This window comes from Oncorhynchus nerka, linkage group LG15 (assembly GCF_034236695.1).
Source record: "Oncorhynchus nerka isolate Pitt River linkage group LG15, Oner_Uvic_2.0, whole genome shotgun sequence".
In the NCBI taxonomy this organism is placed as follows: domain Eukaryota; kingdom Metazoa; phylum Chordata; class Actinopteri; order Salmoniformes; family Salmonidae; genus Oncorhynchus; species Oncorhynchus nerka.
The window spans coordinates 40,378,537-40,393,266 of NC_088410.1; the positions used below are offsets into that span (position 1 = coordinate 40,378,537).

General features: G+C 41.0%; 1 protein-coding gene across 2 annotated transcripts in view; it reads left to right on the top strand.

Annotated features, from left to right (window-relative positions):
- LOC115142648 (phosphofurin acidic cluster sorting protein 2-like) overlaps positions 1-14,730 on the top strand; it is an 84,982-nt gene that overhangs the window by 40,728 nt on the left and 29,524 nt on the right. For both annotated transcript variants that reach the window (XM_029682261.2, XM_029682262.2), the window contains exons 3-10: positions 1,817-1,906; positions 2,238-2,363; positions 4,851-5,013; positions 6,117-6,208; positions 6,641-6,724; positions 9,804-9,863; positions 12,533-12,684; positions 13,151-13,244. In XM_029682261.2, the coding sequence (XP_029538121.2) occupies positions 1,817-1,906; positions 2,238-2,363; positions 4,851-5,013; positions 6,117-6,208; positions 6,641-6,724; positions 9,804-9,863; positions 12,533-12,684; positions 13,151-13,244 (861 nt within the window). The remainder of the gene's footprint in view (positions 1-1,816; positions 1,907-2,237; positions 2,364-4,850; positions 5,014-6,116; positions 6,209-6,640; positions 6,725-9,803; positions 9,864-12,532; positions 12,685-13,150; positions 13,245-14,730) is intronic.

Below are 14,730 nucleotides of genomic sequence, written 5' to 3' on the forward strand. Positions count from 1 at the left end.
TACTTAAACTGCATACATATTAATCGTACTATTTAGCACGTATTGTTTAGTATGCTGTAGTATGCTACGGCCCAAACGTACAGCTGGGAACTCGGAAGCAAAACGAGCTCAGACTGGGGGACATCGTGACGTCTGAGTTGGATGACTGTTCAGAAGTATTTTTCCCAGTCGGAGCATGTTTTTTCTCAGAATTCCCTGTTGTCTTGAATGCACCATCAGTTATGGCTTTGCATATGAACTGAAAAGGATCGTCTGTAGCCCCACCCAGTGACCGTTCACTACAGCAGAGTGTTGTTGTTAGCTAAGAAGCTAACATTTGGAAAAACGTGTTTGGAGTAAACTTGAGTTAACCGTAGGCCTAAGCATGCATCAATTGAAGAATCACCTGTAGCTTGAGAGGAATGGGGAGATGCAGTAGAGGAATGACGCAGAGAGCTACTCTTCCTCTGATCAAGCCATGAACTGTCGCTCTCAAAGACTTGGCCTCTATTAGTTGATCTAGGCAACTATAGCTAGGCTACTAAAGATTATGTATTGCACATGCAATAACATAGCTCAGATGTGCGAGGGCATCTTTTATGCTGAAAAGTTTAAAGTATAACAGTAGATTTTTATAATTACAAACAAGAAACACTTTTCAATGAGAACAGAAATCCAATTTGGGTTCATAAAAAGAACTTCACCAAAAACAGTACAAAATGAATAAATGAATAGCTATAAATTAAATGCATAAAAAAACACATACATTTACTTCTTAAAACATCTTGGCGCACCCATCCCGTTAGCGGGATAATTTTCGTCAACATCCTCTGAATTGCAGAGCGCCAAATTAAATTACTAAAAATATTTAATTTTCATGAAATCACAAGTGCAATATAGCATTAACAAACAATACACACATAATCCAAAAAGTAAAAAGAAAGAAATTACGAAATATCAGAACGAGCAATGTCAGAGTCTGAATATGCACATAGTATAAAACGTCATATTTTGCGCCATGCGCGAACGTGTTGTTTCCCAGCTATTCATTGATTTCAGTAGCACATCCCCAGATCTAAGCCAAGCAGTAATGCTTTGTATTGAATTCCCATTAAAAAACAGAAGTCTAATAGCCAAATATCTAAAGATATCCTGCAGTATTAATTGATTTCGGTAGCGCATCCCCATATCTAATTGATCAGCTGTTGTCAAAACTGAAATGAGTATGACATCCAGGCATTTAAAGTGTACGTGATTTTCGAAATGCCACATACTATAAAATGTTATTTTTTAGGACGCAGGTTTGGGTATTCAGACACGGCCACTGACACACGATGAAAGCTGGTATTGGAAGTGGGGTGAGATGATAGAGCATGCTTGGAAAGACTCAGCGAAATGACGTTGACACGAGCAGCACCAGAGATATTGAGATGAGCGAGATGCTCTCTCACAGTCGCACACAGTATCTGTGCACGTGTTCGCATCACGCTGTTCAAAACGTGCTAGCGAGGACACCAAAGAAGGTGAGCCTCGTGCTTCTGTGCTCTTAGTCCTCTTAGTTGTTGCGGAAATTGATCCATTATGCTGTTTACTTTCTGTATCTACATCATATCGTTGAGTCTACCTTTAAATTGGCTGGATCAGTAGGTTACTGAGGTAACATGCAACTCCAATGCCCTGTCCAGAAACAACCCCTAAACTTTAGCCCCTACCTTCTAGGCATCGTTGGCAAACACTCACGTTTTAGAATTGAGTTTCTATACACCAAATGTCTTTGTTTCAGTCACCATTAGATCCCTAACTCTCTCTGTTCCTCTCTTTAAATCTTCCGCCACAGGGGTCCAAGCGCATCTTGAGGTCCAACGAGTATGTCCTTCCCCCAGGCGGACTGATGGAGACTGACCTTGAGCTAACCTTCTCACTCCAGGTATGGCCAGGTTAACATGGCTTTCAAAAGTATCAAAGCGTGATCCGTTATGTGACTGAAATATGTATTTTCATTAGCCAACGGTTGATGTACAGCACTTTTTGTTAAATTAATGGTAGTGCCTGTGTAAACATATCATACCCCTTTTTTAGTTTTAGTGTATTTCCTACACCTCAGGTTGGCGTTCAAAGCCCATCTGAGGTGGCGGATCTGAAGGCATCAAAGAAATTACTGACTGAAGAAAAACATTGTCATGGCTACAGACCTGATGTAAGGTGTGATGTAACCTCCTGTAACACCTGTGTGTTACGCCATTTTCTGTCCCCCCTAGTATCCCCACTTCCTCAAAAGGGACGCCAACCGATTGCAGATCATGCTGCAGAGGAGGAAGCGATATAAAAACCGTACCATCCTGGGGTATAAGACCTTAGCTGTGGGCGTCATAAATATGGCAGAGGTAAAGACAACAGCTTAATATTTGTGACCATTTTTTTCCCATCGCAACAGCATATGAAGTCAAATAAATGCACATTGCTTGTCATGGGGTTATACATCCGTAACTATGGAAACGGGGCCCATGGTGCGAAATACGGGGAGCCGGGGGGGGGGCTCAGCTCCCCTGAATGCAACAAAAGTCCAACTTTGGGGGTCTCTCTAAGTAATGCTAATTTAACCATTCTCCTATTCGTTTAAAATGCAGTGGTAAATATGTTTTACAGTGGTAAATTTGAAAATAAAATCTTCAAATGACATGAACACCCCCACCTCTTTTTTTTCATGGTTTAAACATTATTTCTTTGTGGCAGCGCTGTCCATCCAGTAGTGCTGAATTTCGGCTTTAGATGAGCTCCTTTCCTCATAGATTTTCCTTTGTACTTCCTCATTTTTTGCCATTTGTTTGCCATGCGTCCTTGAGAAAAATAGCCTTTATTCCAATGCATTTCAGGTGTCCCAACTTTTCAGGCTACAAAAAAGCTACATTTGTCAGCAAGACGCATCAATTAATGTAGGCCTAATCAATGGCAATCACGGAATATCATTAGGCACACTTTTTGGTGTTTTGTAACAGATGTCTATTTCCATTCATAAAATGGCGCGAGTATGCAAGTCTGGATGCTGGAATTATTTTGGAGTGGACAAACATTCCTACTTTTTAAAGAGATTTGTTTGACAATCAGATGAAAATATCATGACTGGTTGTGTTCATGTCACATTAAAAGGTAAATCATTTTTACAGTTTAAATGATGCCTTTATTATTAAGCGTGTGCACTCAAAACAGGCTTTAATTCGCACTCTGGCAGGGCCCATACCTCAACACATACCCCAGCAAACACTTATACCTCAACACATAGCCTGCCTTTACTGGTCTCAGAGCATTTCATATTATTCTGTACGTAAATTCGAAACACTCCATTCAGTATGATATGTTTTGTGTGATATGCATTACTTTGTGGATGTCCTTCATCCATTTCACATGATATGTTACGCATTACAATTTGTTTGATATGTAAGAATTGCAATTTGTATAATCTGTTCGGAATTTTCAATATGTATGATATGTTACGAATTCCAATTTATTGTGGCTAACATTGGCTAGGTTTCTAATGCTAATGTATATCATAGCTAGGCTAGGGGTTGGAGTTAAGGTTAGGTTAGGAGGTTGGTTAAAGTATTAGAGTTAGGAGTTATGTTAAAGGGTTAGGGGAAGGGTTAGCTAACATGTTAAGTAGCTGCATAGTAGCTAAAAAGTAGTAAATATTTGCAAAGTTTCTAATTAGCTAAAATGCTAAAGTTGTCCATGATGAAATTCTAACACACAACCTTTGGGTTGCTAGACGTTTGCGTTATACGCCTACGTGCTACTCATCCACCTCGACCCACCACCCTCCTTTCATTTTTGCGTTAAGTAACCTTCTGTCTTATGTAACCATACCAAATGTAACATATCATACTGATGTATATTATGTTACGTCTAGTCTATGAGATCAGGCTGCTCTACCAGTTCCAATTCAGAATCCATTTTTAGCCAGGTCTGTGCTAAATTCAAAGTTGGCAAAGCAAGAAGGAACCTATTAACCGGCCATAACAAGGAACTGTAACCGAATGCATAAAGTGAACAGAGGCGATATTCAGAAACCCACTATTTGAAATTGACTGAACACCAGCCAATGTCATTATATGCACATCCATGAACTATTCCGCACAGCCACCAGCCAACATTAAACAATGCCCCCGGATGTAGGCATGCTTCCCAATTCCCCCAATTGCATTACAGGACTACCATAGCTACATTTCCTCAGGTCTCCATCCGCAATACACTCGCAATTAGTTTCAAACTCCGCCTCCGCAAACGGCTAAATAATACAGCATGCCGGAGAGAATGAGATGTAGAGATGTGACTGCGTGAACAAAGTGCTGTCAGGCTTTCTCTTGGGTTTGAATGACAGCAGTGATTGGAGAACATTTGGGGCTTTCATTCTCGATGCAACCTGCCGAAGTGATTGATGGTTAATGAAACTCCAGGGCTGCCTCTCAAATGGCACCGTATGCGATTTGGTACACAGCCTAGAGCTTAGAGCGAACTGTGTCAAGGTGAGAGGCACAAATCCGATTTGGTGAGACATGAGGAAGAAAACATGGGGAGGAAAATAAAGCTGCCCCGTTTCTAACAAAAACGGTGTGCTTCAGTTGAACGTGCGTGTGTATGTGCAAATTTATGAATGTGTGTGTGTGCCTGCGCTTGTGAGCTTGTGTTTATGGCTGTGTGTGTATCTGTGTGTGTCTATGTGTGTGTCTGTTTGTGTGTCTGTGTGTGTTTGTGTGTGTGTCTGTGTGTGTGCTTCTGCATTATGTATTTTACTCAGGTACTCATTGTTCTGTATGAATGAATGCAACAACACTTGTATGTCGCTCACACACTTCTCTGTCCTGACTTGTGTTTAGGTGATGCAACACCCGACAGATGGAGCCCAGATCCTGGGTCTCCATAGCAACGTGAAGGAGGTGCCGGTGCGTGCGGCCGAGCTCAGTGTGTATTCCCTGTCCAGTCAGCCCATTGACCATGAGGACGGCAGCGGGCAGACAGGAACCAAGGCCAAAGCCTTAGGTGGGGACCTGGAAATCAGTGCTTATCATCACAAGTGTTTGGCCCGCACACTAAGGAAAGCTATTCATCCTGAAAACCGATGTTTTTTGCATAATGTTATTTAATTGCATAAAGTATCCTTATCCGAGTCAGAATGGCCCTTGGGGCAGGAGCCTATCTCTTGTTTTTGTAGCATGAGTCAGCTTGATGTACAAGTACACCCTCTGGATTGGACACTAGTCTATCGCAGGACTTTTAATTGCATAAAAAGTGCATATTTACATTGCACTTAGCCTGACAGTCGTGTGAGTGAAACCATTTCCTTGGCAATTGCACATTTTAATAGACATGTGTTTCTATATTGACAGCTCGTTTTCACAAATGTTAACTTTTCTAAAGAAAATGCTTTTGAAAGAAACGTATTCTGTGTAGCCTCTCAGTGTCTCAATGTTTCACTCGTCCTTGTGTAAGAGATTTCCATACATTCACTACTTAAACGTCTATTTACTGAAGTGCAATAAGCCCACCACAGACCCACTAATCGCCCCATGGGAAGGGTCCTTCCTACATATTGCCTGTGTCCACAGACCATCATTACTATCAGTGCCTATACCCCTAACCATGACAGCTTAAGTACATTAGGACCAATGTTACTGAGGGAAAATGCAGGATATTATTTTCAGTGGTTCTTAAGGCGGTTACAGCCTGGCACATGATGCTCCCTTAGGATCCTCGTGCTCCCAGAGCCAAAATGGACGCTGAGTAAACGATACAGATGTCAGCTGCACTAATGTAAAGGGATTCACTCTGAAACTGACGGCCCGCACCCCAAAATAAAATCATCTGTCAAGGATGCAATTATTAGCCAGATGGCCGGCAAGCTATATGAAATCTTTTGAAAAATGTTACTAAACTCATTCATTCATTCTATTTTCCCTTCCTTGAGGAAGTATGGAGTAACATTAGAGGCATTTAAACTTACTTGACCTCTTCCTTTTAGCTCAGAGCCTCTGAGTGGAGCAATGGAACATAGACATTTAAAATCAATGCTAAATTCCCCACAGTTTCCCAGTGAGTGAATGGAGAATTGACATGTAAACAGTTGTTCTTGTCTTTGACCCCAGATCGCTCCCCAGATATGGATAACTACTCAGAGGATGACGACGACAGCTACTCTTCGGAGCAGGAAGCTAGTGACGATGCTGTTCAACCAGTGGTGAGACACAGCACATCTTACACTTAGCTGTTGGGGAAGATCTCCAGCTCTAATTATCTGTAATGGACACCCAAAAATACACACTGTATACTGTCGTTGTGTAAGAGGATGGAATGTAAGGGACTTTCTATGTTTGTGCTTTTCTTTTAACTAAACTTCTGTCTACTATTCATGTGCTGTTCTACTAACCAATTTATGTGTTCATGCAAGTGGCTGACTGTACAAATCCTCACTTATCAGTAGCTGCAATGTAGCAGTACGCCCAGACCTTGTTTTGAAAACAAACACTTTATTGTTCTAGCCCAGCATTAACACACCTGATTCAACTAATCTTGATGAGCAGGTGTGTTAATGCTGGGCTTGGAACAAAAAGGTACATTCCAATGGGTTATAAAAACACTGATCTTTAAGACACAAAACTCTCTTTTATAGGACCTGTACGATGAGGATGATGATGGACAAAGGAAGCCAAAGAAAAACCGGAGGAAAATGATTCGAACAACATCCATGACAAGAGTAAGGATGGGGCAGCCTAACTATATCAACAACTTTACAATGTGGTTGGATAAATTCATTCAAATACACATCAAGCCTAGCTTGTAAGTTTATTTTAGTGCAGAGAGAATGAGAATAGCCCCAGCATAGAGCCCTGAGGTACAACACCTGTTCATGTGATGGCAGGGTCTGCAGGTACAAACTCTTGGAAGGGGATTGTTTTCAATGATGTGTTTTTCATACCATGCTTTTTCATACTATGCATGTTGACTCACTTAGAATAGCACTGTCAAATCCTTTTGAGTGCCCTTCAGAAAGTATTCACACCCCTTGACTTTTTCCACATTTTGTTTTTACAGCCTAAAATGAAAATGTATTCAATTGAGATTTTGTGCCACTGATTTACACACAACAAGTGCAATTTTGTGTTTAGAAACGTTTACAAAAATGTAAAGCTGAAATGTCTTCAGTCAGTAAGTATTCAACCCTTTTGTTATGGTAAGCCTAAATATGTTCAGGAGTAAAGATGTGCTTAACAACTCACATAAGTTGCATGGACTCACTCTGTGTGCAATAATAGTGGTTAATATCATTTTTGAATGATTACCTCCATATCTGAGGTGGCAGGTAGCCTAGTGGTTAGAGCGTTGGGCTTGTAACCGAAAGGTTGCTAGATTGAATCCCCGAGCTGACAAGGTAAAAATCTGTCGTTCTGCCCCTGAACAAGGCAGTTAAGCCACTGTTCCTAGCCCGTCATTGTAAATAAGAATTTGTTCTTAACTGACTTGCCTAGTTAAACAAAGGTTCAATTAAGAATATATATATTTAAAAAATATATATCTGTACCCCACACAATTATCTGTAAGGTCCCTCAGTCGAGTAGTGAATTTCAAGCACAGATTCAACAACAAAGACCAGGAAGATTTTCCCATGCCTCGCAAAGAAGGGCACCTATTGGTAGATTGATAAAAAAAAATATATATATCCCTTTGAGCATGGTGAAGTTATTAATTACGCTTTGGATGGTGTATCAATACACCCAGTCACTACAATGATACATGCATCCTTCCTAACTCAGTTGCCGGAGAGTAAAGAAACCACTCAGGGATTTTACCATGAGGCCAATGGTGGCTTTAAAACAGTTAATGGCTATGATAGGAGAACACTGAAGATGGACGAACGACATTGTAGTTACTCTACAATACTAACCTAAATGACAGAGTGAAAAGAAGGAAGTCTGTACAGAATCAAAATATTCTAAAACATGCATCCTGTTTGCAATAAATGTGGCAAATAAATTACATTTTTGTCTTGAATACAATGCATTATGTACAATGCATTATGTTTTGGGCATATCGAACACAATATATCACTGAGTACCACTCTTATGGGTATGTTATGGGTATGCTTGTCATCAAGCAAGAACTAGGGAATTATTTCGGGTGATAAAAAAAAATGGATTAGAGCTAAGCACAGGCAAAATCCTAGAGGAAAACCTGGTTCAGTCTGCTTTCCAACAAACACTGGGAGATAAATTCACCTTTCAGCAGGTCAATAACCTGAAACTCAAGGCCAAATTTACATTGTAGTTGCTTATCAATGCGACATTAAATGCTCCTGAGTGGCCTAGTTACATTTTTGACTTAAATCGTCTTGAAAATCTATGGCAAGACTTGAAAATGTCTGTCAATTACTAAAAAGCATCTTGTCAGAGCTTGAAGGGTTTAAAAAAGAACAATGGGCAAATATTGTACAATCTAGGTGTGTAAAGCTCTTAGAGACTTACCCAAAAAATACTCACAGCTGTAATCACTACCAAAGGGGATTCTAATTATTTTATCAATATATATTAGTGTAATATTTTTCATTCGTCTTTAAAAAATGAATCTTTAATATTACCAAATATTTTGTGTAGATCGTCAAAAAGAAAAGAAGACCATTAAATCCATTTTAATCCCAATTTGTAACTCAACAAAATGTGGAAAGATTCAAGGGTTGTGAATACTTTCTGAAGGCACTGTAAGTACAAACTACATTTAAATGCAATACAGTTTTTCGGTCCCAATTCAATAACTTTATGCTCAGGTTTAGTGTGTGCTGTCTCGAAAGTTCCAAGCCAGTGCAAATGGGTGCAGTCATCAAGAGTTCACTGTAATCTCTTTAAGGTGTGTCTGTGTTAGGTCTGCTACTCAGTCTTGTTCTTTTCAGGGATGGCACAGAAGATGTCTTCTGTCCCCCAAATCTAATCAGTAGTAAGCAGTAGTGACAGGAGAGTTGTCCTGGAATGAGTTCAACGTCCACTTTTAGACCAAAACACTGTGTAGATGACGCAGACACCAACTAAGGATACAAATTAAGCAGGCACCAACACGCACAAACTGAGACCCACACATGGTAGCTGGTAACACACACAGACATACACACACAAACATAAATCACAAATAAACGCACACTTTAACAAATACTTTTCCCTAGGTCTGGGTATTTGCTTCAATCAATAATCCTTAATGTTGTTAATAATGACATGTCTGGCTCTCTCCAATGACCTGATGTGCCTTTGGTGAATCAGCGAATCATGCACACATAAGTTCACCGAGGTCGAAGCCACTAAGCCGTGTGAACATTAACTGACTTTTAATGGTGCATCCTAGTTCTCTTCAGATGCTGGCACTCTTCAGATAAGCATATTAATGGGAGTAGGGTGAAATTGCCCCTAGACATTGATTTTGGGTCAGTTTAGCTTTTTCCCAATGAATAAATATTGTTAGGATTGGAGAAGGGGAAGCTTTTCCTAGATCTTTACCTATGGGAAACTTCACTCCGGAGCGTAATAACATTTGGCGGTGAAGACTAGACTCAGAAGTCTATTGTGATTGATTGAGCTCTCAGTATTATAGAGCTGTCATCCCATGAGTTTGAAGACAGCTTTGTTGGTTACACTGATGTCTCTGAAAGATTAGCTTACGTCATGGCATCAGCAAATGGGGATCACACTAAAAATGATCGTTCTGACAAGTTCTTGGTGTACTCTTGTTGACACCAAACTCTCTCTTCCTCTCCCTCCCTCTCCTCCACCCTCTCTCTCACTCTCATTTTACAGCAACCCAATTTCAAACAGAAGTTTGTGGCCCTGTTGAAGCGATTCAAAGTGACGGATGAGGTTAGTACTGCACGCTTGAGCTGTTCTGTTATATATGAATAACACGCTGCAAGGGATTCATCTGCCACTGCTTCAAAGTTTTTGTAAAATGCTACAAGGTTCATAAAGTGTTCTTCATCTGTCCCTGTACGAGAACCCTTTCTTGTTTTCGGGAGAAGCATTTTTGGTTCTATGTAGAACCCGTTCACCCAATGAAGAACCCTCAAACAACCATTTTGTGAAAAGGTTCTACCAACCAAAAAACTGTACCATTATACCATGCAATCTGTTAATGAAGTCCCATATATATGGAGCGTATTGTCTTTGACCCTTTCTGTTTACAGATCAATCTAATTGATTTAAGCGCTTTTGCTACTGTCGGCCCACTGTAGTCTCTTTAACCTAACCTCGCTCGCTGTCTACCAGTCTCGCCCTGAGAGTGCCGCTCTCCTTTATCACCTAACTCCTTAATGATATTACCTCTCTTTCAAGCAGGAAGTGACCTAAGTAGGAAAGGCAACTGTGGTATCATTTGTATGTCCCAAATTGCACCTTATTCTCTGTATAGTGCACTACTTTAGACCAGGGCCCATCTCTCACTATGTAGGGAGTAGGGTGCCATTTGGGACACAACCCATGGTTCAACGTGTACAGGCCTGGCTGGGTTCATTAATGGTTGGTTATGTGCAGGATTGGATCAACATAACTATTTTACTGACAGGACATTCTATGGAACAGTTGGTTGACCCCGGTCACCAGCTTTGTCATGCATCCTGTCGTCAGAAGAAATAAATAATTGAAAACCTTTGGAAAAGTATTGTCCATTAGAGCCAGTGTTTCACTTTGTTCGAGTCTTCCCTAACCCAAAGTTGTGCTTCAGCACCTGCCAATATATTTAATCATAATTACATACTTGTAAATTACTCATTGAGTGTCACTTCACTTGGAACTGATGAGAGTAGCAGGGGTGTGGGAGCCCTTGATTGGCAGCACTAGTTTATTACTGCACCAATCCAGACGTTTGGTTCGTTTGTAAAAGCCAATCACAAACTATGAGCGTCATTTGAGTCAAAATAAATTGAGATATTCAGCTAGTGAGAATATGAGGGGAAATTAATGACTCTTTCTGCAACAAAAACTACATTTGAGATTTACAACAGAACGTTGATTTATTATCACTTAGCAGTGAGTTTTTAATTGATGTTTCGATATTTTTAATTGGTCTCATCTCAGTCGGTAATGATTCATAAAAGGCACAGACAACCAAGTCGGTAATGTATGGCCTGTGGGAATTCATTTAAATTAATCAATTTTGTTTTGTGCTCCAAGTAATTTCAGAACTAATTGACAAATAATATAAATACTCTCCTAGCTGAAAGAACATTATCTGTGTTATATGCATTCTGTATGCATATTCCATTACAATAGCTTGTGTCAGTGTGTGCATGTACGTATCATGTGACAGTGTGTGCACGGTATTCCAAATAACTGTTATAGCTGTTTGTCAACTTCAAAGGGAAATATGGAAAACTCCCAATTTCCTCCTTTGAGAGATGTCATGTTTCCAAAGAAAACAACTTGCTATTGTAGAGAAAATGTATTCATCATGTTGTTACAATAGCAGTATGGCTAAAGATATATAAACTTTATTAGGTATACCCATCTAGTACCGGGTTGAACCCCTGTTTACCTCGAGAACATCCTGAATTCTTCGTGGCATGGATTCTACAAGGTGTAGAGTTTAAACATTGATTTGTTGGTATCAAAGGACCTAACCTACGCTAGGAAAACATTCCCCACTCCATTACACCACCGCCACCAGCCTGTACCGCTGACAGTAGGCAGGATGGGGCCATGGACCCATGCTGCTTACTCCAAATCCTGACTCTGCCATCAGCATGATGCAACAGGAACTGGGATTCATCAGACCAGGCAATGTTTTTCCACTCCTCAATTGTCCAGTGTTGGTGATGGCGTGCCCACTGTAGCCGCTTCTTCTTGTTTTTAACTGATAGGAATGGAACTCGGTGAGGTGGTCTGCTGCAATAGCCCATCCGTGACAAGGACCCATAAATTGTACGTTCCAAGATGCCTTTCTGCACACCACTGTTGTACTGCGGCGTCATTTGCCTGTTTGTGGCCCACCTCTTAGCTTGCATGATTCTTGCCATTCTCCTTCGACCTCTCTCATCAACGAGCTGTTTTCGCCCACATCACTGCCGCTAACTGGATGTTATTTGTCGCGTGATTCTCGGTAAAACCCTAGACACTTGTGCGTGAAAAACCAAGGAGGCCGGGCCTTTACTGGAACCGGCACGCCTGGCACCGAAGATCATACCACGCTCAAAGTCGCTTAGGTCACTCGTTTGCCCATTCAGACATTCAATGGAACAGTAACTGGATGCCTGTCTGCCTGATTTATATAGCAAGCCATTGTCACTGTCTGTAGGAGCGAACCATTTTTGTGAACAGGGTAGTGTATTTAATAAACTGGTGGTGTATGTATACTATTTTCTGAGTTACCAATGCTACTCTGAACTTTCAACTCCATCAGCCAAAGGAGTTATTCCTTGCCAGTGTGCTATTACTTGCTCTTTGGAAGTGATTTTATTGGTTGATGGATGGATGGATAAAAGATTGACTGATGGATTGATTGACTGATTATTTCACTGTCCATTTGTTGTTGCTAGGTTCTGGACTCGGACCCAGTGGACCAGACCCAGGAGGTGGAGGAGGATCTGGACCTGCTCTATGATAGTCTGGAGGTTTACAACCAGAGTGACAGCGGCCCTGAGATGGAGGACAACGAGAGTGTCCTCAGCACGCCCAAACCCAAACTCAAGTAAGGTTCTGCAAAATGTTATCAGTACTGTACACCTTAACTAAAGTAAGGCCCCACAAAATGTCCCAAATACAGATAAACCCAAACTCAAGTAGGGCCCCACATCATGTCGCCAGTACACCTACACTCAAATATGGCCGCACGAAATGTTGTGAGTACAGCTAAACTCAAACAGGGCCCCATATAATGTTCACACTTTAGTCAAAGTGAAGACTCATATTTTCCACAGTGTTAAGGGGAGTTTATTTGTACATTGTTACTGTACATCAAATCAAAAGAGAGAGAAAAGAAAGTCGCTGCAGGGGAGAAACGTGAGCGACAACTGCAGCTGAATGACTAGTATGAAAACATGACCTAAATGGGTACACAAGTTAGTGTCCCTACTACCCATCTCAGCACAGTCTCTCAAGTATGTATTTTTTCTGAAAGTTTCAAATATGTTTTTTTTAATGTGGTTGTCACCCAGGCCCTTCTTTGAGGGAATGTCCCATTCGAGCTCCCAGACTGAGATTGGGAGTCTGCACAGTCAGAAGAGCCAGGCCAGGGACCTGGCCTGCATCGTAAGCAAACACACACGCACACACACACACACTCACTCCTCTTTGTTGCAATTGGAGCATAAGGTCACAACAATCCCACGCCACACACACTGACACACACACACACACACACAAATGTTTTTGTTTGTTACTCTATAGGACTATCTTTTTAATAGAATTTGGATTCGCATGCTAATGCTAACATGTGTCCTACCGCTCCCATTGTTTTTTTTAACCCAACAACGCTCACATGCTCTAAAGCTATGCAAACATGGGTAGGTTGCTGACTATATCCAGATCCATTGTCTATTTAGATCTCCAGGTTTATCTCTATTTAGCTATCCATAAGATGAGGAACATTTGTAGCTTGGATGAACTATCCCTTTAAATAGCAGTGATTTGTGACATCCATATATATCCCGGGGGCATCATTTATCAACATTGCATAGAAACTATTCCTAAAAATCGAATAGAAAAAGTGTTTTATCAAACAATCCTACGAGCGTCATACACACACCAGTAGGAGGTAACCGTTGATAAATACCAAATGTTCTCAGCCTCAGTGCTTGTGCACGACCTTGGCTATTTGCGTTTCGAAACACCCCCAATTAACCATATATGAGCAAAATCATCCCTTTAATGCCAGTAGGTAATATACAACGCCATTATATATACAACCATTCAATAGCCTACACCGGCGCAACCAAAACAAGCTAAGAAAAAAAACTGCTCCTAGACTGAAATAGAGTACAACCAAAAGGTTTTATTTGGTTTGCTCAGTTGTGGTTTGACCAGTAAAAATAAAAACATAGCTACAAAAGAGGACAATTCAAGTTGCTTTAACAATGGCAAATATACTTCAATGAGTAGGCAACGGTCACCAATAAGCCATCCATCCTCAACAGCTCCCTCCTGTAGGCGTATAGACCAACATTGCTGTTCTGCAGAATGAACGAGTCGTGGGTTCCACCCGGCCATGACATTCAGCAGCTTTTTTTTACATGTCACATAACCGATCACCTGCACGTTAAGAGTGGAAGCCTTTTCTGTTCACCTATAGTTGAACTCATTTTGGGATGGTGCTTTTATGGCGACGTGGGTGCCGTCTATTGCTCCATTCGTATTTGGGAACCCATTGATGGCAAAGAAACCCCTCTTGACTTCAACCTGTTGTGCGATGGAAATGGTATGTTACAGTTGGTTTTGCTGCTGATTGCGTCCGAAACATTGGCTCCTCCAGGGATGTGAGATACAGATCAGCAAGCTCCCGCTGAAAAGTGTCCGTTGGGATAGCACTTTAATGTGCACCAGAATGGCATGCGTTTCAATGTCTTGTACACTCAGTTTATTTTCCCATTTCTATGCTTGACAAGCCGTTCCCTTTTTCTACCACTTGGCACTGTGCTTACGCATGGTCATGGCTGTGCCTAAATGTGCACACTCTCAAGCAAATACATCTGTGTGGAAATGATCTCACGCATAGTTTACAAACAGATTTGTGGCTACA